The sequence below is a fragment of the Ranitomeya imitator genome, chromosome 1, assembly GCF_032444005.1.
Source record: "Ranitomeya imitator isolate aRanImi1 chromosome 1, aRanImi1.pri, whole genome shotgun sequence".
In the NCBI taxonomy this organism is placed as follows: Eukaryota; Metazoa; Chordata; class Amphibia; order Anura; family Dendrobatidae; genus Ranitomeya; species Ranitomeya imitator.
This window is the reverse complement of record NC_091282.1, coordinates 967,079,449-967,104,617: the sequence shown is the minus strand read 5'-3', so window position 1 is coordinate 967,104,617 and position 25,169 is coordinate 967,079,449. Positions and strand designations below refer to the sequence as shown.

Below are 25,169 nucleotides of genomic sequence, written 5' to 3'. Positions count from 1 at the left end.
GGAAGGCCAAATCTAGACGGACCGTTAGGAGCAACAACACTGTAAACACGGGGGACATGAAAACGTACTTATTATTTGAACATGGAATTAAACAAGGGAAAGAAACCGGGACAATCATATTCCATGTTACAGGAGCTGAAAATAATATGTACATTTTCAAAACAGCAGTGATTTCCTTTCCATATCGAAATACTCTTTATCACAGTGAGCACAAGTGCTGAACACAGTAGGATATGGAAATGTGAATTCTAATCAAAACGGAAAGAAACTAAAAAAGGGAAAACAAAATACACAACTTATGTCAGGAGGTAAGAAAAATATAAAAGGGGAAAACTATAAATTGTAGCAAACGGAGACCCAAAAATAATGTAATGTTGGTCAACGCCATTAACTCGCAGATATAGGGTTGATCTGCAAGTCAACGGTCCGGCCGCTGTGCAGAAAGCACGGCTCCTGAGAGTAAACTTTACTTATTTCTCTGGGAGACTCACATCTGGCTCGGACGCACTGCAGGCAATCCACGTGCCGAAGCTGCGCCAGCACGCCTGGATGACTGAAAGCACCTTTTTATCGCAATTAACCCTATATTTGCAGATTAATAGCATTACTTGACATAATATGTTTCCATTAAAGTGGTTGCCCAATACTTTTCATCAATTGCCTTCTTCTGCCCATTTTTCTAAATATTCCCTTATCATGCCCCATTCCCGACGGTCATCACTGACGTTGCATTTGAGCCAGGAATGAGAAACCATAGAATGGAACGGCATAGGAAGTCAGAAAAAAGCGGTGAACCACATAATCGCTATCGGCACAGGGTGATCAGCGAGAGGAAATTAGTGTATTTAGAAAAACTTTCCAGAGGCTAAACACTGAAAAGTATTGGACAACCATTTACTAATAAATTGGAAAGAGAACCTGTAGACAGAGTTTGCTCTAAATTTGTTCCCACTCCTGAGTATTCTGTTTGTTTTTTACTTGCCAGAGATATGGGACTTTTTATTTAGTGCCAATTTCTACAGTCTTTACCAAGGGGGCGTCCCTTCACAGGGTAATTATGCAAAGTAGCCTAAAGAACAATCACTGAAAATTGTTTGAACAACTCCAAATTGACTTTTGTCCTGGTGACAAGACTTCTTTAAAACAAGTGTGAGGACGGTCTGATGATTGGGGCTAAGGCTGATGAAGGCTTCTGGCCCACAATGGCTTCCCTAGGCCATATAAATAAGTGAATATTTATTAGATTTAATGTGAACTACATACTGAAGTGAAAAAGAAGACATTTTAGAAATACTTTTCCTTTGTGCCCTCTGCTTCTATGCTGGTCCCCATGGTTACAGATAAATAACTACCTCGGAAGTTTGATCCTGCATTCAGGTGTTATTTTTTTTTCCTCATTCTCTCTACATTACAAATTATTATGACAATGAGAAGATAAGATTACAGAAAGTTTTTTTTCTTGCTCCTTGTAAAAAAAAAAAAACTTCGGGTGTCAATTTAAAGTCTGATGAAATAAAAAGCTCTTACTTGGTTACCAAATATAAAATAATTAAGCTTACTAGTATATCTTATTAATGGATGGCCACATTTCAGTCACCTATTGAGGTTGTAGAGCTGTGGCAGCCAAATCCTCCTTCCCTGTGTCAGTAAGATGTATGAAGGGGCCTGGCTCAATTCACCAGCTAAGCCAGTCCCCAAATCTTTCACGGTTACTTCATAGATTAATAATGGGACTGATTTAGCTAATGAAGTGAAACAGTCAGCCAACCCCCTTCACTGACACAAGAAGAGGGTGGGGTTGGGGAGGATCTCACTTGTATTGAAGCAAATGCAGAAGTAGTGCCGGGACATTGATGGAGCTTGTGTACTAGTTGGACAACCCCTATATTTCACTATCGTAAAACAATAACACCTATATTCACCTCCAGTGTCAGCTTTGGCTCTCCCGGGGATTGCGTGACATTGCTATGTCAGGCAATCCCTGCAGCCACTCATCCGGAGGATGCTCTCTCATTTCCCCCAGGTGTATGTGATTCGACTAAAGGCATGGAAGGTGAAGCCAGTGCTGATTTGCCCATATCATGCAATCCCCAGGAGTTACACTAAGGCAAACTGTGTTGGCTAATAACTGAGTCTTGCCTATTACAGTTGCACACCCTGATAGATGGTACACTATTCCCCAGGATGGGAGAACTGTTCATTTTATCATTTTTTTTCAGTATAGAACTGAATTAACATGACATATCAGAAATATAGCAATGCAATATAAGAAATGAAGCAATGTTCTGAAAGCTACTGAAGCCTGCGGTATGATTTCAGCATGCTCCACATTATTCTGATAGCAGAGGAGGGCCTGCCTAATACAGGAGCGGCTTATGAATAGCTCTGCTTTGTTTCTGGAAATAGGACAATATATCTGTAGACACAAGTCAATATTTCTAATAACTATTTCCTTCAGAGATTGCCCCAGAAAATTATTGGATCAGCATGAGATCTTATATAAAAATCTGCATTCTAGAAAAAAAACAAAAACACCCAGTCAATAAATGTAATGAAAACCTTTTCTTCCAGCACCTTCTCCTCCTACACACAGTAATTAAGGGGTCTCTTTGGTGAATGATTCAAATGTTAGGAAGGGAGGACAGAAATAGCAGCTAATCCAATATTTACGGTAGATTGAATATTCACAATGCCCACCCATTGTCCCTCTATTTCTAGTCTGCATATTCCAAATGTCGTGACAATCAAGCACTCTCTTGTGATAAAAAAATTGGCCCTTTTTTTAAATTATTTTTATTTTTTTAAGATGAGGAAACTTATACAGATTATTTTGACTGTAATTATCAGCAGTTTTCCAGTGAACGCAGCCGATGTCTTCATATCAGAATTCTGGGCAGTAAACATGTATCGCTTATAATCATTTATTTGTTATATTTTTTTCAATGTGTTCATAAAAAATATTTTCTATGATTTTTTGATAACCTGTCCAGAAAAAATAAAAAGTCACATTAGCAACTCTGTTATAGAGACTAGTGCGTGTCTGATCAGATAGGTGCTGCTGTTAGCGAAATAGAAAGCAAAGCAAGGTGATTTATTAGGCCGGGGTCACACTTGCGGGTGCAATGCGAGAAACTCGGGCAAGTCTCCCACCTCAATACCCGGCACTGCCGCCGACACTTGGGACCGGAGTGTGTGGCTGCTTAGAAATACAGGCAACTGCACGCTTCAGTCCGAGTGCCGGCGGCAGTGTCGGGTATTGAGGCGCAAGTTTCTTGCATTACACTCGCAAGTGTGACCCCGACCTTAGAGGGGCACTCTGCATGGCCTATAACCTCAGGCACAATTACTGCAGTAAGTACTTGTTCTGTAGTTGACTATTTTTTTCTATCTGGAGTGGTGCTTCTGATCTGAGGTCCTTAACCCTAGTCTTACCCACCACCTTCTTCACCTTTTATTGGCACCGGTCCTGCAGCGCCATCTTGAGACCACAACTTCTGGCTGGAGATCAGAAGTAACGGTCACAAGCTCTTTGTAGAAGTCTTTTAGAGCCAGAACGACGCTCTCACAGACTTGCAATGAACAGAGACCTCCAGCTTTCTTCAGTAAATACTGGAGCGATCCTGCAGGTCACAAACCGCAGGAGACCCATGGGAGTGGTGCCGATATGAGTTGAAGATGACAGCGGGTGAGTATAAGAGTAGGTGCAGGGACCTGAGATTACAAGCACTACTCCAGCACTGCAATTAAATAAAATGCTGGAATGGTGCTTTCCACCTATTTCTTATATATTTTCGTAGCACACTGGGGCTATAACGAATATATAACAACTAATCATCTGCTGATCCTCAATTCCGCTGGCCATAGTTCCCCACAGGTCTTCTTTCCTTTTCTTCAGGCGTTGTTCGTGTGTGTCTGCAGCAGCCAGTCAGGGAAAGTCAACCAGCGGGCCTGAGTATCAGCAGCTGAGTAGGTGCTTATTATTTTCTTTGCGGCCTTGGGCCATACCTAGATGGACAACCCCTTTAATAATATATGTGGATAATTCTGTACGGTAAGAGCAATCCTGTGAATCTAGTTACTGTGTGCACACTACTATCTGGCCTACATGGTGTAAATACTAGGTGGTCTTAGTGTGGGTACAAGTGGGAACAATATTTTAGAACAATTCATTAGTGTCTAAGTGGTAAGTTTCTGTAACAAGTCATTGAACACGATAAAATAAGGGGCTGAAGTGCGCTTTTGTGCAGCAGGCTATCTTACCGCATCGTCGTATGCGAGTTAGGTTATAAAATTGTACATTTATACCATGATTTTAGCAATTAATTCACCTAAGAATATTGTCTAGGTTGCATATCAGCAAGGACTTGAAGGATATCGACTAGAGATGTGAAAAGTAGTGATGAGCGAATATACTCATTACTCGAGATTTCTCGAGCATGCTCGGGGGTCCTCCGAGTATTTTTTAGTGCTCGGAGATTTAGTTTTCCTTGCCGCAACTGCATGATTTATATCTGTTAGCCAGGCTAAGTACATGTGGGGATTCCCTAGCAACCAGGCAACCCCCACATGTACTTATGCTGGCTATCAGATGTAAATCATTCAGCTGCGGCAAGAAAAACTAAATTTCCGAGCACTAAAAAATACTCGGTGGTCACCTGGGCGTGCTCGAGAAATCTCGAGTAACAAGTATATTCACTTATCACTAGTGACAAGCGATTTGCAGGACTCAGTCCATAAGCCAAGAAAGAAATCTGTGGCCAACGGATGGGAACCTTGAAAACTGCCTCCTGCCAGACGGCATCCTTGGCTCTTTTTGATTGACTAGCCTGGTTGTGTGTAATAATGACATGGCACCAGGTTGGCTAGTCAAAAGAAGAGCAACGGATGCCATTAGAGGCTGTTCTCAGGTCCAGTGGTCACAGGTTATTTACGTGGCTGATGCACCCAGACCGGCAAATCAATTTTTACCAACTCTAATATGGACATCTTCAAGGGCATATTTTTATATAAATGTATTGCTTTTTGGCTAAACAAAAAAGATTATAAATGGGTATCATTTTTTTTTTTTTTTTTAACTCTTTCTCTCCTGCAGCCTTTGTGCTCCACCCTCCATAGCATATAATGCATAATTTTGATGTGGTCATAAATCAGCTTGGAAGAGATCAAGAGAAAAAGGAGAACAGCTCCAAAGTCTGCTGTCAGATCGAGCTCACTGACAAACTCACAGTTATCTCACTCCGCAGGTAGCAATAGACAGCGCAACACAGAGGCTAGAGAAGGCAAACGCTGCACAATGTTTACTGAAACCCAATTGTAAAAATTAATTTTACCCTAAACACACACATTTAGGTAAAATAATGTCATTGAAGATCTAAATACAAAAATCCCCAAACAGAATTAACACAGTGAGAGGAAAACTGCATTGGAAATCAGGAATAAATGCATGCGCTAAGGAAATGTGCTGGGAAAAGACAAAAGAATGCAGGCAACGGGAATAAATGTGCGCTCCCAACTGAAGAAATATGATGATACAATGGGGAGAGTCACAGACACCAGTGCACGGTCTAAGCTAAATAAACATCATTAAAGGGGTTGTCTCATATTTGTAACAGTTGGTTGCCCAAGTTACCAGCCACCTCTGCAGCTTACCAAAGGTGGCCAGCTTTGTAGGTAAGAAGTGAGCCGTTAGCAAGCCGTTTGCTGTGCATCGCTGCACCTGGCGAGCCTCCGTGCTTCTCGGATTCTACAGTTGCAAGGCGGCTGCCTCTGCTAGTAACATTGGGGACAGCAGCTTAGTTATGCCGCAAATCCTGTTAGTCTTAAGGAGTGCAATGTCACTAGGCATGTAAGAATCAAGGAGGGAGAGAAGAGTGCTTGAAGAACAAACTTGATACAACCCCTTTAATATGGCGTTCAGCCTGAATGAATATTTTTCAATTATTTACACACACAAAATGTAAGGTCTTTAAACTAGTATCTCCGTCTTCTGCTTTCAAACCGATGTTGGATGTGAAGACTAGGCACATAATGAATCATTGTCACATCAATGACCTGAAAGTCCCTTTCCTTTTCCAGCTCTTCTCTAAGTTATCAATTGGGACATCATTGAACTTAATGGCTGAGAGAAATAAATATATGACCACAGAGATCTGATATCACAGGAAAGAACTAGAGCAACAGGATAGTAAAATGTTTGCTGGATATGAAAGGCATTGTCGCAAAAGGTGGTGTTATATACCATACATCATTATATAAAGTGCGGAACATGTAAGACAACAGAAGTATCGGGGTGTTCAACTCGCTCATTGTACAGACGAGCAGTATAAAGGCCTTATGCCTACTGTATCCTAGAAGGATTATGCCATAAATAATGGAAAATGACTGAACTAAAGTTTGTCAGCCTGAAATAAGAAAGATTGTGGGGGTTGGATAACTGTGTGATATTCAGCCTATTAAAGATAATGAGTCATTAGAAAATAACCTATTGTTTAATTCAGCTTTTCATGTTAAGTGTATGTCCTCTTCCAGGCTCTGCGGAGGATGTTGCTTGGAAGATAACTCTGCCTCCAGAGCTTATTATAAATGAATGCGTCATTATCAGTGTGAGACAAGTAACCAACACAGAACAGAAGTTATCTTTGTCTGTTTGCAAACACTTGGAAGCGGAGGCAGCGAGGAACCTGCAGATGTGTGAGGTATAATCACACACAGCTCTGCACTGAGATCAGGAGAGGAGAGAGCGGCCATTATACATCACACTGGTAACTCCCCTTCATGTACAATAAGCTCTGGAGGCCGATTCTTATGCAGATTAGTGTCCTCCTTATAGCCTGGAACATCTCATTTACATATCAGAAAAATATGGATTTCTCTGGAATGAGACATCAGATCGCATATATCATTTTATTCAGCTTCCTATGACCTACACGGTCATATAGACGGCTTAGGAATGCTGATGCTACTGACAGATTCACTTTAAACAAAAGGTTACTTCTGATGACACATTCCATTTAAAATTGATCACCTATTCTTAGGATAAGCCATCAGTTACACATCAATGGGGGTCAGATTTACGGCACTACCTCTAATCAGTTGTTACACTGTTCTCTTCATTATTTACTGGAGCTCTTGATTTACAGTTTAAAGAGTAACCATCATTTAAATTTTTTTTCAGAAATCAATAGTACATGTGAAAATAAGAAATGTAATATCTAATACCTTATTAGTGTAATCCTCATCTTTCTCCTGAACTGATCATTAAAGATCTCCAAGATCCTATCCTAATATGTAGTAGATGTGTAATAATATTATTATTATTAATGTTAGCAAATACCTTCAATTAGAAATGTAGCATAGCTTTTTATGCTTCACTATTTCTCTTTCCTCATGTGCAGGAATTACAAGACCTTAAGTATCCATGGTTACGACCACTAGCAACTAGGTAACTAACTGTCAGTATGTTTGTGGTCGTAACCATGGATATCTAAAGTCCTGAAATACTTGCACATGAGGAAAGACATAAATCAGAAAAAATATACTACATTTCTAATGTTGCCAATATTATTATTATTAGTGATGACGATGAGCGTGTGTACTCGTTGCTCGGGTTTTCCAGAGCACGATCGGGTGGTCTCCAAATATTTGTGACTGCTCGGATATTTCGTTTTCCTTGCCGCAGCTGAAAGATTTACAGCTACTAGCCAACTTGATTACATGTGGGGATTCCCTAGCAACCAGGCAACCCCCACATGTACTCAGGCTGGCTAGCAGCTGTAAATCATTCAGCTGCGGTGGTGAAAACTAAATCTCCGAACACTAACAAATACTCGGAGACCCCCCAAGCGTGCTCGGGAAAACCCATACTCACTCATCACTAATTATTATTACTACACCTACTACATATTAGGGTAGGATCTTGGAGATGGGAATATCCCTTTAAATATCAACATTTTCAGTTCACAGGTAAAATCCGTATTAAGTGAATACAGATTTTCCCATTATTAAAACAGTAGGTGACAGTTGGTGCTCCTAAACTTCTATGTCTGTCATTTCAGAAGATCTTGCAGCAGAAATTCGACGTCTGCCCATACTTCCTCCTCCTCCATAGAATTTTAAAACCACAAACTGTCATTTCCTATCTTAGTAATGTTAAAATCAGTCTTTACTAAATACGGATTTTACCCATGAATTGAGAGTCAAAGATCACTCCAGGAGGAGAACGGAGCAGATTTCTCTGATAAGATATCTTACAAAGCTGCTTCATTTTATGTGTACTATTGATTTAAGAGATAAAAATTAAAATGACTGTTACTCATTAAGTACGCTCCAATATTGCAGGTCTGATATTCAGATTATTGGAGAACGCACGCTGTAAATTATATTCTTGCCACCATACAAATCACAGTCTTCTGGTAAAAGGACAATAAGGAACGCTGGGAGATTTCAGATCTGAAGCCAAACCCAATTGTGAATGCAGCTCTGGACTATAGTACAGACTGAGCCTCTGAAGAAGTAAATAATGAAGGAATCCATTTACAATATTACTCAATTCTTTCTTTTTCAGATTAAGTTTGTAAGTAAATCGGGAAATGGCGCTGAAAGCTGGACATATGTTTGAAGTAGGCCAGAACCTTGACTAATATTTTATTACTACAGGAGGCACATAGTATCGGATAATTACAGGCTTGGAATGAAGAACCGCCAAGAAAAGCTCGAAAAGCCCATTCACGCTTTGAAAATGAAAATTCATTTATTTCCAAGTAGATGCTTATGTCACCTACACTCGTAATTCCCTGTTGTCTGCCAAAATGAAAACGTTGCCTGGCACTTGAAAGAAAAGCATCGCTTAACATGTCTGTTCCATTTATTAAAAGGGGAAATACGAGAAAAAAATATAATTTTGCAGTCTGAATTTAAGTCAGAAAAGCACGACTACCATAAAGGTATATGGCTCGGTAGAGGCAGGATATCATGTTAATATATAAAAATGACAAACTCCTTTTATGAGAATAAATCCCTTCTGATTGGAAAAGCTATTAATTCCCCAGTAATGGGGCATGTCTGCGGGGTGGATCGCCAGTAGAAAAAACATAATATAAGATATGTAATTCCCTACCAGCTCGAATACAAGCTACAGAAATGTAGCTAATGGCTGCAAAGGGCTACCATGAAAATTATCATTTGATTCCTTACAAAACTAAATTTCTGTGCTGGGATTGGAGGATATACAGTATATGCGTTATACATACTCCCAGCCGGAGCCCGTCTAGTGGGCGCTCCCATATAAGTGTATGGAAGCGAGGCAGCGCTCACTGGCCTGGAGTATGTATAACTCATACATACCCTCCGATCCCGTCTCAGAAACTGGCAAATCCTTGCAGAGAACAGTGCGTGCGCTGGGGGGGGGGGGGGGGGGATTCATAAGTCTGCAGTCCCACAGAGTGACTGCAGACTTACCAATTTGGACTGGACAATCCCTTTAAGCCTTGAAGGCCTTATTGTAATAAATCTTCTTTTGTCAATGCGCTGTGTCAGGTATAGAAGATCAGCAGTCCAATATCACAGGCCATTAGCTCGGGTGAATGGACGCACACCTACCACATATCAGCGGCATGTGAAGGGGTTATGAAGATTTGGGCATATGAGCAATAAGGTCTTATAGGACTCATCGGTACAACTTCTTCAGGAAGCACTGAAATGGAATAGTCATCACTTACCTTGCATCTGCTTCACTATAGTACTCTCGTGCTACTATATCTTCAAACAACTCTCCACCAGTAACTCTGCCGAGACACAACATAAAAGAATCATAAAACAAACTGCACAATTAACACTTAATGACAAAATCTACTGTAAAGACTGCAGTATAGAAAAGCAAACTCACCTGGATATTTATTTATTATATTGGTCTTATCATCACTGCCATGAGCAACACCACTTGCTCAGGACACATCATGTGCCTCGGATGCTACCGTAAAGGGGGGACTCCGCTTCCCACTCACCCATCCGCTCACCTATCACAGTAGGCCAAAAATGAGGTAAGCGCACCCATAGACATCCACGCCACACTTTATGCCGCCACCTGTCACCATTTTACCAGGTCAGTGAGATGCTTGCATTGGGCAACACACTGGTACACGTGCACACCCAGCTTTCCCAAACTCCTGAACAGTTCACTACTTGCACTCTGGCTACAAAGTAACACAATTTTCAGATGAAACATCATCTCCCTAATCTTGGGAGGAAATTAACTTTATTCCTACCAACTGTTTCAAGCTTTCAGTCATAGAGGCTCCGCTGTAATCATAAAGTGGTACATAGGGAGCGGCGGCTGTAACCAAACCCCAAGCACTGACGGACAGCCGGCTCCGTACCGATGCACTGCGCTGAGCCGGCTTTCAGTCAGTACTGGGGAGTGTTTACAGCTGTCACTCACTATGTACTGTGGCAGCCGCGCCTATATGACTGAAGGCCAAGTAATAAAGTTCATTTCTTCAAGGTTTTCAGTGCAGTGGCTGAGCAGCTTTGGAATGCTATGAAACGGCAGATTAACCTCTGCAGGTTAATAGCATTTTGGGATATGACAGGTACCCTTTAAAGTGGTTATCTTGGACTTGTATTATTTGTCCATATGGGGCTGAGAACCAACAGGTAGGTAGTTACTAACTATCTGCCTGTTCTGCTTGGCAACAATTTCTGCCGGAGAGGTCACAGACCATTCCTGCTGACGATTCCCCTGCTTCTACTGACGTCACATTGACTGAACAGCGTCTTCTCTTCCACTCCGTTGATGGGGCGATTCTATCAAGGTCATACTAATTGACAGCTGTCTCCCCGCTGCCTAGCTGTGGGGAGCCAGCGGTCGATTAGAATGATGTCTGCAGTGATGCGCCATCAAGAGAGCCATCCAAAAGAGGAATAGCTCCATTGACATGAGGCGAAATTAACACTAGGACTACCGGACTGGTCACCCCTCTAAAACGACCGAATGGAGTCATTTTAACTCCTGGCTTGTTTTTGTTTATTTTTAGAGAGTTTCTTGCTCCTGGTATTGTTGTAACTTTAATTTATAGAATGTATATGGAAAGTAAAGAATGCAAAATAGCATGAATATTGTCAGGCTTTAGCGAACTTCTTCTAGCCATAGTAGCAAATAGCAAAACTGCAGGCCGTATTCTACAGAAATTATGTCGTCCACTCGAGAGTTCACTGGTTCACTGACGGATGTCCTGTATATGTTCTGTGTATGTCAAGTATATTTGCAAAAATGCTAATTATTCTAAGTCTAAGCCAATATGTATTCTAAACATATAAGAAAATGAAAACTAAAAGAAATAATAACATTTGGTGACAAAGACTAGCAAGATATAGTAGGGAGTCAAATTGACTCTCTTTGGTAATTAAAGGTAAATTTTGAAAAAAAAGGTACTTTTTTTTCCCCAAAATTATTTATGGTCACAAAATCTTTTTTGCATCCTAAATGAGTAAAAGTCACCGAATCTCAAGCTGGAATTCAGAAAAATGTAGTCACAAAAGAGAAATAAAAATTGCGAAGAGTCAAAATGACCATCGGTAGTTCTAGTGTTAAACAGAGGAATCACAGTCAGGCAGCAGCCAGCATAGATTGTACCCATACAGAACAAGCAGATAGATACCAACAACCTGCTTGTTAGTCCTTCGCTCGATACAAAAAATATTAAAAAGTTATGGATACCCCCCTTAAGGATCTGAGAACACTGCATCTCTGAACAAAATCAAGCAAATTCTCCAAGTGCAGATGTCCAAGCCAAATCATCTTGTACATATTTTGATAGTTTTATGGGAAGCACAAATGTGAACCTATCGCTCTGTATATACTCTGCTATCTACATAAATGTATTTTATATGTATTGTAAGGGTTACTGGAAGGCAATAATTTTAACATTTGTGTACACTTTGCAAATTAGTTTGCTGTGAGCCTAATCCCAGCTCATTTATTAGACAGAGACCTTTCTCGCCTGACCGGTCGCTGATTGACAGCCTTCTACGGATCGGTGTGGAGTCACTAGGGATTAGCGCTGTGTAGATTTTCACAGTGAATACAAGTATTTCTAGCTTTAATTACACAGTTATCCAGCTTCCCACTGCCTCTACTGGTCACTTGTTTATGAGCACACTGGGGGTAGGGGGCTACTATAAATTCAGACAGAATGGTAAAAGGAAAATAGGGAATGAAGAAAAAAAAAAAAAAGTAAAGTGAAGTACACCACGACCATCTGACCATTACTAATAGATGTAAGCACTACAAGTCCTCACACAAAATTATATACGGTGCATTTATAGATGAGGAGACCATAGTTTCATCCTGTATGAAGGTTTTAATGTAACTGCTGCTCGCACATGACTAGGTATAGGGAGGAATGATCGTCTCCTACCCCTGTACTCAATATTTGCTTGTCTGGCAGAACTGTGACTATGTACATCCATAATTGCTGGCACCACTTCATTCATTATTTCTGAGTCATAAAACATCAAGGGAACATTGACAGGTAAACCACTGTCAATAATTGTAATGCTGCCACGCGAGACGTACAACAGCTTTTATACCGATTACCGTAGGTGGCCATACACGTAAGGCTACTTTCACACTAGCGTTGGGCTCGGCCCGTCGCAGTGCGTCGGGCTGAGGTTACCGACGCTAGCGTGGTTTGCGCCGCACAACGGGTGCAGCGGATGCAGATTTTCATCGCATCCGCTGCCCCATTGTGAGGTGCGGGGAGGTGGGGGAGCGGTCCGTCGGCTGCAAAAAACGTTACATTTAACGTTTTTTGCTCCCGGCGGTCCGCCACAACACGGCTTGCGACGGTTGCGACGTGTGTCAATACGTCGCAATGCATCGGTAATGTAACTCTATGGGGCAAAAACGCATCCTGCAAAGAACTTTGCAGGATGCGTTTTTCCCCTAAACGACGCATTGCGACGTATTAAAAAAAACGCCAGTGTGAAAGTAGCCTAAGGCTTCTTTCTCACTTCCGTCGTTTAGGGGCCGCCACAATGCGTCGTTCTGTGAAAAAAACGCATCCTGCAAAGTTGCCCGCAGGATGCGTTTTTTTCCCCACAGACTTGTATTGCCAACGGATCACGACATATGGACACATGTCGTGAACTGGATGCTTTGGTTTATTTAGCGGACCGTTGTAGCGAAAAAACATTCAACGGAACGTTTTTTTCGTACGTCGTGTCCTGCATTTTCAAGTGTGTATGCCCGGCCGTAACTCCACCCCCTCCTCCCTGGGAGTTTACTATGGGCAACGGACGCGTTGAAACACTGCGTCCACTGCCCACGTTGTGCAGAAAATCACCACTGTCCGTCGGTATGTTGCACTGACGCTTTGTGACGGCCCCGTACCGACGGAAGTGTGAAAGAAGCCTAAGGTGTTCTATCCAGTCAGGCATCTATGGCTGGACATACACATTTGATGCTTCAGCCAGGCGCTTCTTTGTCCTCTATGAGAAGACCGCCAAATGTCACGTCGGCCAACAGCTTATCTCAGGGAGCAAAATGCACAATATGCTAGACTGACATCTCTCCTGACCATCAGTCGGCCAGCGCCCACATAAATATTAGATCAATATCGGTGGATTCAGCCAATATTAGTCTAGTGTGTATATAGGTCTTAAATTGAATGATTGCAAATCGCCATTTGATTAGATAAAATATGTCATCTGACAGAAAATTATTCTGACATGCTTATTTATTATCATGCGTCGCTTATGTAGCGCCATCATATTCCACAGCACTCCACAGACATTATCATCACTGTCCCCATTGGGGCTCACAATCTACAGGCAGTATGTCTTTGGAATGTGGGAGGAAACCGAGTACCCGGAAGAAACCCAAGCAAAAATGGGGAGAACATACATACTCTTGGCAGATCAATATCTTGGTGAGATATGAACCCAGAATTGCAAAGCAACAGTGCTAACCACTGAGCCACCCTGCTTAAAAATCTTTTTAGCCAAATACCAAAGTGTAGTGAACATATAGTGTCTGATGGAGATAGTGAAAGAGACAAGGTCACATGCTGCATTTGTGATGTGATTACAACTGCATGTGGTTTTACTGAGGTTATTAATGCCAATTTATACCAACAAAACATTAATTTGAAATGTTTCGCCAATTAAACTGCAATTGCGTAAAATAGAACATGCGCCTCAGTGCCCCTCATCAGGGACAAGATCATAATATTGTCCATTCAGATCATATTCAATGAGGCATAGTAATATACACTAATTGTTATTGCAAAGCATTTGACAAAGTATCTCACACAATCCTTATTGAAAATATGACCAAGTATGGAATGGACAAGGCAACTGTTAGGTGGATTCATAACTGGCTTAGTGATCGGACCCAAAGAATGGTCGTAAATGGCTGCACATCCAGTTGGAAGAATGCCTCAAGTGGGGTACCACAGGGCTCTGTCCTGGGCCCTGTATTGTTCAACAACTTTATCAATGATTTAGATGAAGGAATTGAGGGGACACTGATTAGTATTAGCTATCCCTCCTAGCTTTGTGTCATCAGCAAATTTAGAGAAAAGAGAGAGAGAGGATTCAAAAAGATATAAATAAACTGGAGCAGTGGGCAGCAGCTAACAGAATGGTTTTTAACAAGGAAAAATGCAAAGTACTACATCTGGGCAATAAAAATGAAAAAAGCATATACAGAATGGGAGGAATAGGGCTAAGCAACAACACGTATGAAAAAGACTTGGTTATACTAATAGATCACAGGCTGAACACATTAAGTGTCACCTGCTTAACCCAGCAGGAAGTGCGGCGGCGTCTAAAAATCACTAAAATTGACAAATCTCCAGGCCCGGATGGGATACACCCCTGATTACTGCAGGAACTAAGTACAGTCATTGATAGACCATTATTTTTAATCTTTAACCCCTTTCTGACCTCGGACGGGATAGTACGTCCGAGGTCAGAAGCCCCGCACCGCCGAAGCCCGCATCAAAGCCGGGACATGTCAGCTGTTTTGAACAGCTGACTTGTGCCCGTAATAGGCACGGGCAGAATCGCAATCTGCCTGCGCCTATTAACTAGTTAAATGCCGCTGTCAAACGCAGACAGCGGCATTTAACTACCGCTTCCGGCCGGGCGGCCGGAAATTATCGCATCGCCGACCCCCGTCACATGATCGGAGGTCGGCGATGCTACTGAATAGTAACCATAGAGGTCCTTGAGACCTCTATGGTTACTGATCGCCGGTAGCTGTGAGCGCCACCCTGTGGTCGGCGCTCACAGCACACCTGCATTTCTGATACATAGCAGTGAATATCAGATCGCAGCTATGTAGCAGAGGCGATCGCGTTGTGCCTGCTTCTAGCCTCCCATGGAGGCTATTGAAGCATGGCAAAAGTAAAAAAAAAAAAGTAAAAAAAAAAGTGAAAAAAAAAAAAAATAAATAAAAGTTTAAATCACCCCCCTTTCGCCCCATTCAAAATAAAAAAAAAAAAAAAAAATAGAACCTACACATATTTGGTATCACCGCGTTCAGAATCACCCGATCAATAAAAAAAAGCATTAACCTGATCACTAAACGGTGTAGCGAGAAAAAAAATTGAAACGCCAGAATTACGTTTTTTTGGTCGCTGTGACATTGAATTAAAATGCAATAACGGGCGATCAAAAGAACGTATCTGCACCAAAATGCTATCATTAAAAACGCCAGCTCGGCACGCAAAAAATAAGCCCTCACCCGACCCAAGATCACGAAAAATGGAGACGCTACGAGTATCGGAAAATGGCGCAAATTTTTTTTTTTTAAAGCAAAGTTTGGAATTTTTTTTACCACTTAGATAAAAAATAACCTAGTCATGTTAGGTGTCTATGAACTCGTAACGACCTGGAGAATCATAATGGCAGGTCAGTTTTAGCATTTAGTGAACCTAGCAAAAAAGGCAAGCAAAAAACAAGTGTGGGATTGCACTTTTTTTGCAATTTCACCGGACTTGGAATTTTTTTTTTGTTTTCTAGTACATGACATGGTAAAACCAATGATGTCGTTCAAAAGTACAACTCATCCCGCAAAAAATAAGCCCTCACATGGCCAAATTGACGGAAAAATAAAAAAAGTTATGGCTCTGGGAAGGAGGGGAGCGAAAAACGTAAAATCCCAAGGTCATGAAGGGGTTAAAGAGTCCATAACAACAGGGTCTGTGCCACAGGACTGGCGTATAGCAAATGTGGTGCCAATATTCAAAACGGGGACAAAAACTGAACTCGGAAATTATAGGCCAGTAAGCTTAACCTCTACTGTGGGTAAAATCCTGGAGGGCATTCTAAGGGATGCTATGCTGGAGTATCTGAAGAGGAATAACCTCATGACCCAGTATCAGCACGGGTTTACTAGGGACCGTTCATGTCAGACTAATTTGATCAGCTTCTATGAAGAGGTAAGATCCGGACTGGACCAAGGGAACCCCAGTGGATGTAGTGTATATGGACTTTTCAAAAGCTTTTGATACGGTGCCACACAAAAGGTTGATACATAAAATGAGAATAATGGGGATAGGGGAAAATATGTGCAAGTGGGTTGAGAGCTGGCTCAGGGATAGGAAACAAAGGGTGGTTATTAATGGAGCATACTCGGACTGGGTAGCGGTTAGCAGTGGGGTACCACAGGGGTCAGTATAGGGCCCTCTTCTTTTTAACATATTTATTAATGACCTTGTAGGGGGCATTCAGAGTAGAATTTCAATATTTGCAGATGACACTAAACTCTGCAGGGTAATCAATACAGAGGAGAACAAATTTATATTACAGGATGATTTATGTAAACTAGAAGCTTGGGCTGATAAATGGCAAATGAGCTTTAATGGGGATAAATGTAAGGTCATGCACTTGGGTAGAAGTAATAAGATGTATAACTACAGTTAGGTCCATATATATTTGGACAAAGACAACATTTTTCTAATTTTGGTTATAGACATTACCACAATGAATTTTAAACAAAACAATTCAGATGCAGTTGAAGTTCAGACTTTCAGCTTTCATTTGAGGGGGGATCCACATTAAAATTGGATGAAGGGTTTAGGAGTTTCAGCTCCTTAACATGTGCCACCCTGTTTTTAAAGGGATCAAAAGTAATTGGACAGATTCAATAATTTTAAATAAAATGTTCATTTTTAGTACTTGGTTGAAAACCCTTTGTTGGCAATGACTGCCTGAAGTCTTGAACTCATGGACATCACCAGACGCTGTGTTTCCTCCTTTTTTATGCTCTGCCAGGCCTTCACTGCGGTGGTTTTCAGTTGGTTTGTTTGTGGGCCTTTCTGTCTGAAGTTTAGTCTTTAACAAGTGATATGCATGCTCAATTGGGTTGAGATCAGGTGACTGACTTGGCCATTCAAGAATATTCCACTTCTTTGCTTTAATAAACTCCTGGGTTGCTTTGGCTTTATGTTTTGGGTCATTGTCCATCTCTAGTATGAAACAATGACCAATCAGTTTGGCTGCATTTGGCTGGATCTGAGCACACAGTATGGCTCTGAAAACCTCAGAATTCATTCGGCTGCTTTTGTCTTGTGTCACATCATCAATAAACCCTAGTGACCCAGTGCCACTGGCAGCCATGCATGCCCAAGCCATCACACTGCCTCCGCCGTGTTTTACAGATGATGTGGTATGCTTTGGATCATGAGCTGTACCATGCCTTCGCCATACTTTTCTCTTTCCATCATTCTGGTGGAGGTTGATCTTGGTTTCATCTGTCCAAAGAATGTTCTTCTAGAACTGTGCTGGCTTTTTTAGATGTTTTATAGCAAAGTCCAGTCTAGCCTTTTTATTCTTGATGCTTATGAGTGGCTTGCACCGTGCAGTGAACGCTCTGTATTTACTTTCATGCAGTCTTCTCTTTATGGTAGATTTGGATATTGATACGCCTACCTCCTGGAGAGTGTGGTTCACTTGATTGGCTGCTGTGAAGGGGTTTCTCTTTACCATGGAGATTATTCTGCGATCATCCACCACTGTTGTCTTCCGTGGGCACAAAGGTCTTTTTGCATTGATGAGTTCACCAGTGCTTTCTTTCTTTCTCAGGATGTACCAAACTGTAGATTTTGCCACTCCTAATATTGTAGCAATTTCTCGGATGTTTTTTTTTTTGTTTTCGCAGTTTAAGGATGGCTTGTTTCACCTGCATGGAGAGCTCCTTTGACCGCATGTTTACTTCACAGCAAAACCTTCCAAATGCAAGCACCACACCTCAAATCCACTCCAGGTCTTTTATCTGCTTAATTGAGAATGACACAACGAAGGGATTGCCCACACCTGTCCATGAAATTGCCATGGAGTCAATTGTCCAATTACTTTTGGTCCCTTTAAAAGCAGGGTGGCACATGTTAAGGAGCTGAAACTCCTAAATCCTTCATCCAATTTTAATGTGGATACCCTCAAATGAAAGCTGAAAGTCTGAACTTCAACTGCATTTGAATTGTTTTGTTTAAAATTCTATGTGGTAATGTCTATAATCAAAATTAGAAAAGTGTTGTCTCTGTCCAAATATATATAGACCTAACTGTATGTGCTTAATTCTAAAACTCTGGGCAAAACCGTCAATGAAAAAGACCTGGGTGTATGGGTGGATGACAAACTCATATTCAGTGGCCAGTGTCAGGCAGCTGCTACAAAGGCAAATAAAATAATGGGATGCATTAAAAGAGGCATAGATGCACATGAGGAGAACATAATTTTACCTCTATACAAGTCACTAGTTCGACCACACTAAGAATACTGTGCACAGTTCTGGTCCCCGGTGTATAAGAAAGACATAGCTGAACTAGAGCGGGTGCAGAGAAGAGCGACCAAGGTTATTAGAGGACTGGGGGGTCTGCAATACCAAGATAGGTTATTACACTTGGGGCTATTTAGTTTGGAAAAACGAAGACTAAGCGGTGATCTTCTTTTAATGTATAAATATATGAGGGGACAGCACAAAGACCTTTCTGATGATCTTTTTAATCATAGACCTGAGACAGGGACAAGGAGGCATCCTCTACGTCTGGAGGGAAGAAGGTTTAAGCATAATAATAGACGCGGATTCTTTACTGTAAGAGCAGTGAGACTATGGAACTCTCTGCCGTATGATGTTGTAATGAATGATTCGTTACTTAAATTTAAGAGGGGGACTGGATACCTTTCTGGAAAAGTATAATGTTACAGGATATATACACTAGATTCCTTGATAGGGCGTTGATCCAGAGAATTAGTCGGATTGCCGTATGTGGAGTCGGGAAGGAATATTTTTCCCCAGTGTGGAGCTTACTCTTTCCCACATGGGTTTTTTTTTTTGCCTTCCTCTGGATCAATATGTTAGGGCATGTTAGGTTAGGCTATGGGTTGAACTAGATGGACTTAAAGTCTTCCTTCAACCTTAATAACTATGAACATGAGTCAACAGTGTGATGCAGCAGCAAAAAAGGCAAATGCAATTCTGGGATGTATTAACAGAAGCATACAATCTAGATCACGTGAAGTCATTATTGCCCTCTATTTTGGGCACCACATTTTAAAAAAGACATCAACACAGAAGGGTGACCAGAATGGTGACCGGTCTGAAAACCATGTCCTAAGAAGAAAGTTTACAGGATTTGGGAATGTTTTTATTGCAAAAAAGAAGACTGAGAGGAGGCTTAATAGAGGTCTTCAAATATCTCAAGGGTTGTCACATTGTAGAAGGATCATCTTTATTCTCATTTGCACAAGGAAAGACTAGAAGCAATGGGGTGAAACTGAATGGGAGGAGACACAGATAGGGTGATCAATGAGTGGAACAGGCTGCCACGAGAGGTGGTAAGTTCTCCTTCAATGGAAGTCTTCAAACAGAGGCTGTACAAACATCTGTCTGGGAAAATTTAGTGAATCCTGCTTTGAGCAGGGGGTTGGACCAACTCTACCATTCTATGGTTCTATTGCAAGCTTAGACTAGACAGTCTTAAAATGCACCAGACATAAGGCTGTCGGCTATGATCAAGGCATAACTTGCCAAATTATGTAGGCTAGTTAATGGTCCCCTGTAATTTTTATGTTTATTCCTTGATGGTTAAGATCAGGTAAGTCTCCTGGGATGATCTCTGCATTGCTGGATTTTTTCTATATTTGGGACTGAGTAGTTTGTAGATCCAGACAGATGTCTGCACATTCGGAGAGTCCTAAAGGTGAGCTGATCTTTGGTGCAAGTTAGGATATATTACATTGGATCATTCTGCTTGCTAAATCTGGTTTAAGCCCTTCCCGACCTTTGACGCCACGTAGGCGTCATGAAAGTCGGTGCCAATCCGACCTGTGACGCCTATGTGGCGTCATGGAAAGATCGCGTCCCTGCAGATCGGGTGAAAGGGTTAACTCCCATTTCACCCGATCTGCAGGGACAGGGGGAGTGGTAGTTTAGCCCAGGGGGGGTGGCTTCACCCCCCCCCCCCCCGTGGCTACGATCGCTCTGATTGGCTGTTGAAAGTGAAACTGCCAATCAGAGCGATTTGCAATATTTCACCTATTATAACTGGTGAAATATTACAATCCAGCCATGGCCGATGCTGCAATATCATCGGCCATGGCTGGAAACACTAATGTGCCCACCCCCCACCCCACCGATCGCCCCCCCGGCCCTCCGATCTGTCCGGTACACTGCTCCGGCTCCCCTCCGTCCTGTGCTCCGCTCCCCTCGTGCTCTTGTCCGCCTCCCCCCGTGCTCCAATCACCCCCCCGTGCTTCAATCACCCCCCCTGCACTCCGATCCACCCCCCCGTGCTCCGTTCCACCACCCCCGTGCTCCGTTCCACCCCCCTGTGCTCCGTTCCACCCCTCCCGCGCTCCGGTCCACCCCCCCATGCTCCGATAACCCCCCCGTGCTCCCCCCCACCCCATCATACTTACCGATCCTGCCGGGGTCCGTCCGTCTTCTCCCTGGGCGCCGCCATCTTCCAAAATGGCGGGCGCATGCGCAGTGCGCCCGCCGAATTTGCTGGCTGGCAGATTCATTCCAAAGTGCATTTTGATCACTGAGATATAATCTATCTCAGTGATCAAAATAAAAAAAATAATAAATGACCACCCCCCCCCCTTTGTCACCCCCATAGGTAGGGACAATAAAAAAATAAAGAATTTTTTTTTCCCACTAATGTTAGAATAGGGTTAGGGTTAGGGGTAGGGTTAGGGGTAGGGCTAGGGTTAGGGCTACGGTTAGGGCTAGGGTTAGGGTTTCGGTATGTGCACACGTATTCTGGTCCTCTGCGGATTTTTCCGCAGCGGATTTGATAAATCCTCAGTGCTAAACCGCTGCGGATTTATGGCGGATTTACCGCGTTTTTTCTGCGCATTTCACAACTGCGATTTTCTATTTGAGCAGTTGTAAAACCGCTGCGGAATCCGCACAAAGAAGTGACATGCTGCGGAATGTAAACCGCTGCGTTTCCGTGCAGTTTTTCTGCAGCATGTGTACAGCGATTTTTGTTTCCCATAGGTTTACATTGAACTGTAAACTCATGGGAAACTGCTGCGGATCCGCAGCGTTTTCCGAAGCGTGTGCACATACCTTTAGAATTAGGCTATGTGCACACGGTGCAGATTTGGCTGCGGTTCCGCAGCGGATTGGCCGCTGCGGATTCGCAGCAGTGTTCCATCAGGTTTACAGTACCATGTAAACCTATGGAAAACTAAATCCGCTGTGCCCATGGTGCGGAAAATACCGTGCGGAAAAGCTGCGTTGTATTTTCCGCAGCATGTCAATTCTTTGTGCGGATTCCGCAGCGCTTTACACCTGTTCCTCAATAGGAATCCGCAGGTGAAATCCACACAAAAAACACTGGAAATCCGCAGAAAATACGCAGGTAAAACGCAGTGCCTTTTACCCGCGGATTTTTCAAAAATGATGCTGAAAAATCTCACACGAATCCGCAACGTGGGCACATAGCCTTAGGGTTAGGGTTGGAATTAGGGTTGTGGTTAGGGTTGTGATTAGGGTTATGGCTACAGTTGGGATTAGGGTTAGGGGTGTGGGGGGGTTAGTGTTGGAGGTAGAATTGAGGGGTTTCCACTGTATAGGCACATCAGGGGTCTCCAAACGCAACATGGCGCCACCATTGATTCCAGCCAATCTTGTATTCAAAAAGTCAAATGGTGGGGCGTGGCTATGTAAGCCAAGAGAGAAGACGCACCTTTTGGAGGCTCCCATTATCCTGACCTGAATCCGGCCATTTATCCCCCTGAACTGCAGCTGCACCGGCTGAGGCGGTGCTCTGAAAGCTCGGGAGACCGGCGACCCCCCGGGTGGCGGCGGTGGAACGCTGGAGAGCCGATATCTGTGGCGGCCTGGAGGAGCGGCGAGGTCCCTGGGCTGCGGCGGCCATCTTTGAGCGCGGCTCCGACGGGCGGGACGCAGTGCCGGCGGCGGCTGAAGCCGGGTGGATCCCCCGGGGAGCACGGCAGGCACTTACATACAGCGGGGACGCTGTGGAACATCGAGGAGCAGGAGACAGGTGCCGGGTCTGGAGCGGCGGGCGGGCCCTGGGAGACGGCGGCCATTACCACAGCGCACTCTCCAGCAGCAAGGAGAGAGGCGCTATATAGCAAGACTGCGGTGCATTCAGGAGGTGAGCTACCGGCCTGAAACACTAAAAGGGGCAGAGCGGTGTGCGCCCTGGAAAATTGGGCCCTGCACTCCCCTTATCAAAACCCCTGCTTGCACCATTACTTTGGAGGGATCGTTCCCCCTCCCTGCTGTTCTTCCTGGGGAACTGTGGCTGCTCTGGGACACAGTACCTGGGCAAACTCCTAAGTTGATACATTTGCAGATATCTGAGACTCTTTGCTTGGTTTGCTGCCTCTCGGGGGTGCATCCCGGTGTTTGGCCCTGTCCGGTCTGCTAGTGGAGAATAGACTGCCATAATAATAAATCTGGTCCTTTGGTGGGGATCTTCTGCCAATCACCATGCATCATCCTAAAGGAGCGGGGGCTGCTGACAAGTTGAGGAAATATGCCAGAGAAGATGCCCCAGATAATACACGCTCTCTCAGAAATAATCCCACGCAGAGTCATCGCAAAAATCGTCTTTCTGACAGCAATGAGGAGGGAGAACAAGACGAACTGACTCTTAAACAAGCATCTGAGCAGTTGATGCAGGCTATATCTCTCACCAGGTCCTCTCTCACTGAGAAAATAGAAGACGTGCATACTGAAGTGGGCCGTCTGCGACAAGATATACAAACTATGAGAGGGCGTATTTCAGAGGTTGAAACAAGGGTGTCTCAGATAGAGGACACCATTGCCCCAATGGAGGCTAAGTTATCAAAGGCCACTGGCTCTGTGAATGCCTGGAAGCAAAAGGCAGATGACCTGGAAAACAGGCTGCGCCGTAATAATATCCGAATTATTGGCCTACCAGAACGCTCGGAGGGTCAGCAACCTGAGCAATTTCTAGAGGACTGGCTTAAAACCTCCCTGGGAGACGGATTCTCCTCAACATTTTCTGTGGAAAGGGCCCATAGGGTCCCAACGAGACCTCTTCCTCCTGGAACTCCGCCCCGACCCTTTCTGGCACGTCTCCTTAACTGCAGAGACAGGGATGCAATTCTTCGCTTGGCAAGGCAGAAGGCCCCTATTAAATTCAATAACGCCACTATATCAATCTTCCCGGACTTCTCTATGGAACTTCAAAAGCAGCGAGTTCGATTTATGGAAGTCAAAAAGCAGCTCAGGGATAAAAACATCATTTACTCCATGCTTTATCCAGCTCGACTCCGTATTGTTCATGAAGGCTCCTCCCTGTTCTTCACTGACCCGGCGGAGGCGGTCGAATGGTTACGGTCATACAAAGGGCCTAGTACCCCGGACTCTTGAGTAGCTCTTTCTATCTGATGGCAACACAATCTAGAGCTCTCTATGTGGGTGCTGAGTTTGTCAACTATACCGGACGCTGATTCCAGTGAGGGTATCCCCTATTCTACTCAACTATAGGAGTGTAGGATTACACTCCTCCACTGTTCAAATGTTGTTTGGTTTGGTATTTTACACCAGTTTCAATTGTTTGTTATGTTTATTAGTCGCCAGTGATAACCTTATGCTCTGTATGATGTTCCTGATTCCCGCCCAGGCTGTGGTGTATATTATGCCTTTTCCCGAACGTAGATATGGGATCTGAGCTGGTATGTATGACGTGGAACATACGGGGTATTAAGACTCCTCGAAAGAAAATTAGGGTATTTTCACAAATTAAAAGGTATCATCCACATATTGTAGCACTTGTGGAGACGCATTTGACCAGAGACACAGCTAAGTGTACGCAAAAGCCGTGGGTGCAGTGGTCCCTTCACGCATTTCACACTAGTTACTCCAGAGGGGTCTCCCTGTTGGTACATAGGAATGTCAGGTGGGAGGCTAGAGAGTCACGACGCGATCCCGAAGGTCGCTTTGTTTTTGTTCATGCCTTTATTAATATGAAGGAATATGTGATATTATGTGTTTATAACCCACCCCCGGCCGGCATATCGGTTCTCCGCATGGCACTGGGTTTCTCCCTAAATTATCCTAATGCTAGTGTTATCTGTATGGGAGACTTTAATTTAGTCATGGATAATCTTAAAGACAGACTGAGACTAGACGGCGAGATGTCAAGGGGGCCCCTTTCTCAATCTCCCTCTCAATTGGCATCATTTATGAACGGTAGCGGATGGTTAGACCTATGGAGAACACGTCACCCTGAGATAAAGGAATATACTTGTCATTCTTCAACTAGACAGTCTCTATCCCGTATAGATTACATATTTGGATCTAGCGACCTAGCGCTGTGGGTGAATAGTGTCGAACATGGTAACAGGGGGATATCAGATCACAGCCCAATTGTTCTCAAACTTAAATACGGTCAGTCAAATAATAATATACCTTGGAAATTGAATCCCTTCTGGCTGAAACTAATAGATGCTAGTGATAGAACGGTTGATCAGTTAAACTGCTTTGTCTCTACTCACCCAGACCCCTCGAATCTCAATCTGTTCTGGGACACTCTAAAGGCATATTTGAGGGGATGTCTGTCCTCTACAATCTCCTATATAAAGAGGGTGACGGCGGGGGAAGATGACGAGATTGAGCGACGGCTGAAGGACTCGGAAGCCGCCTATGTGGCCAA

General features: G+C 43.3%; 1 protein-coding gene across 11 annotated transcripts in view; it reads right to left on the bottom strand.

Annotated features, from left to right (window-relative positions):
- Positions 1 to 25,169, bottom strand: part of CAMK2D (calcium/calmodulin dependent protein kinase II delta) — a 286,176-nt gene that overhangs the window by 99,771 nt on the left and 161,236 nt on the right. For all 11 annotated transcript variants that reach the window (XM_069743769.1, XM_069743771.1, XM_069743777.1 and 8 more), the window contains exon 5: positions 9,717 to 9,782. In XM_069743769.1, the coding sequence (XP_069599870.1) occupies positions 9,717 to 9,782 (66 nt within the window). The remainder of the gene's footprint in view (positions 1 to 9,716; positions 9,783 to 25,169) is intronic.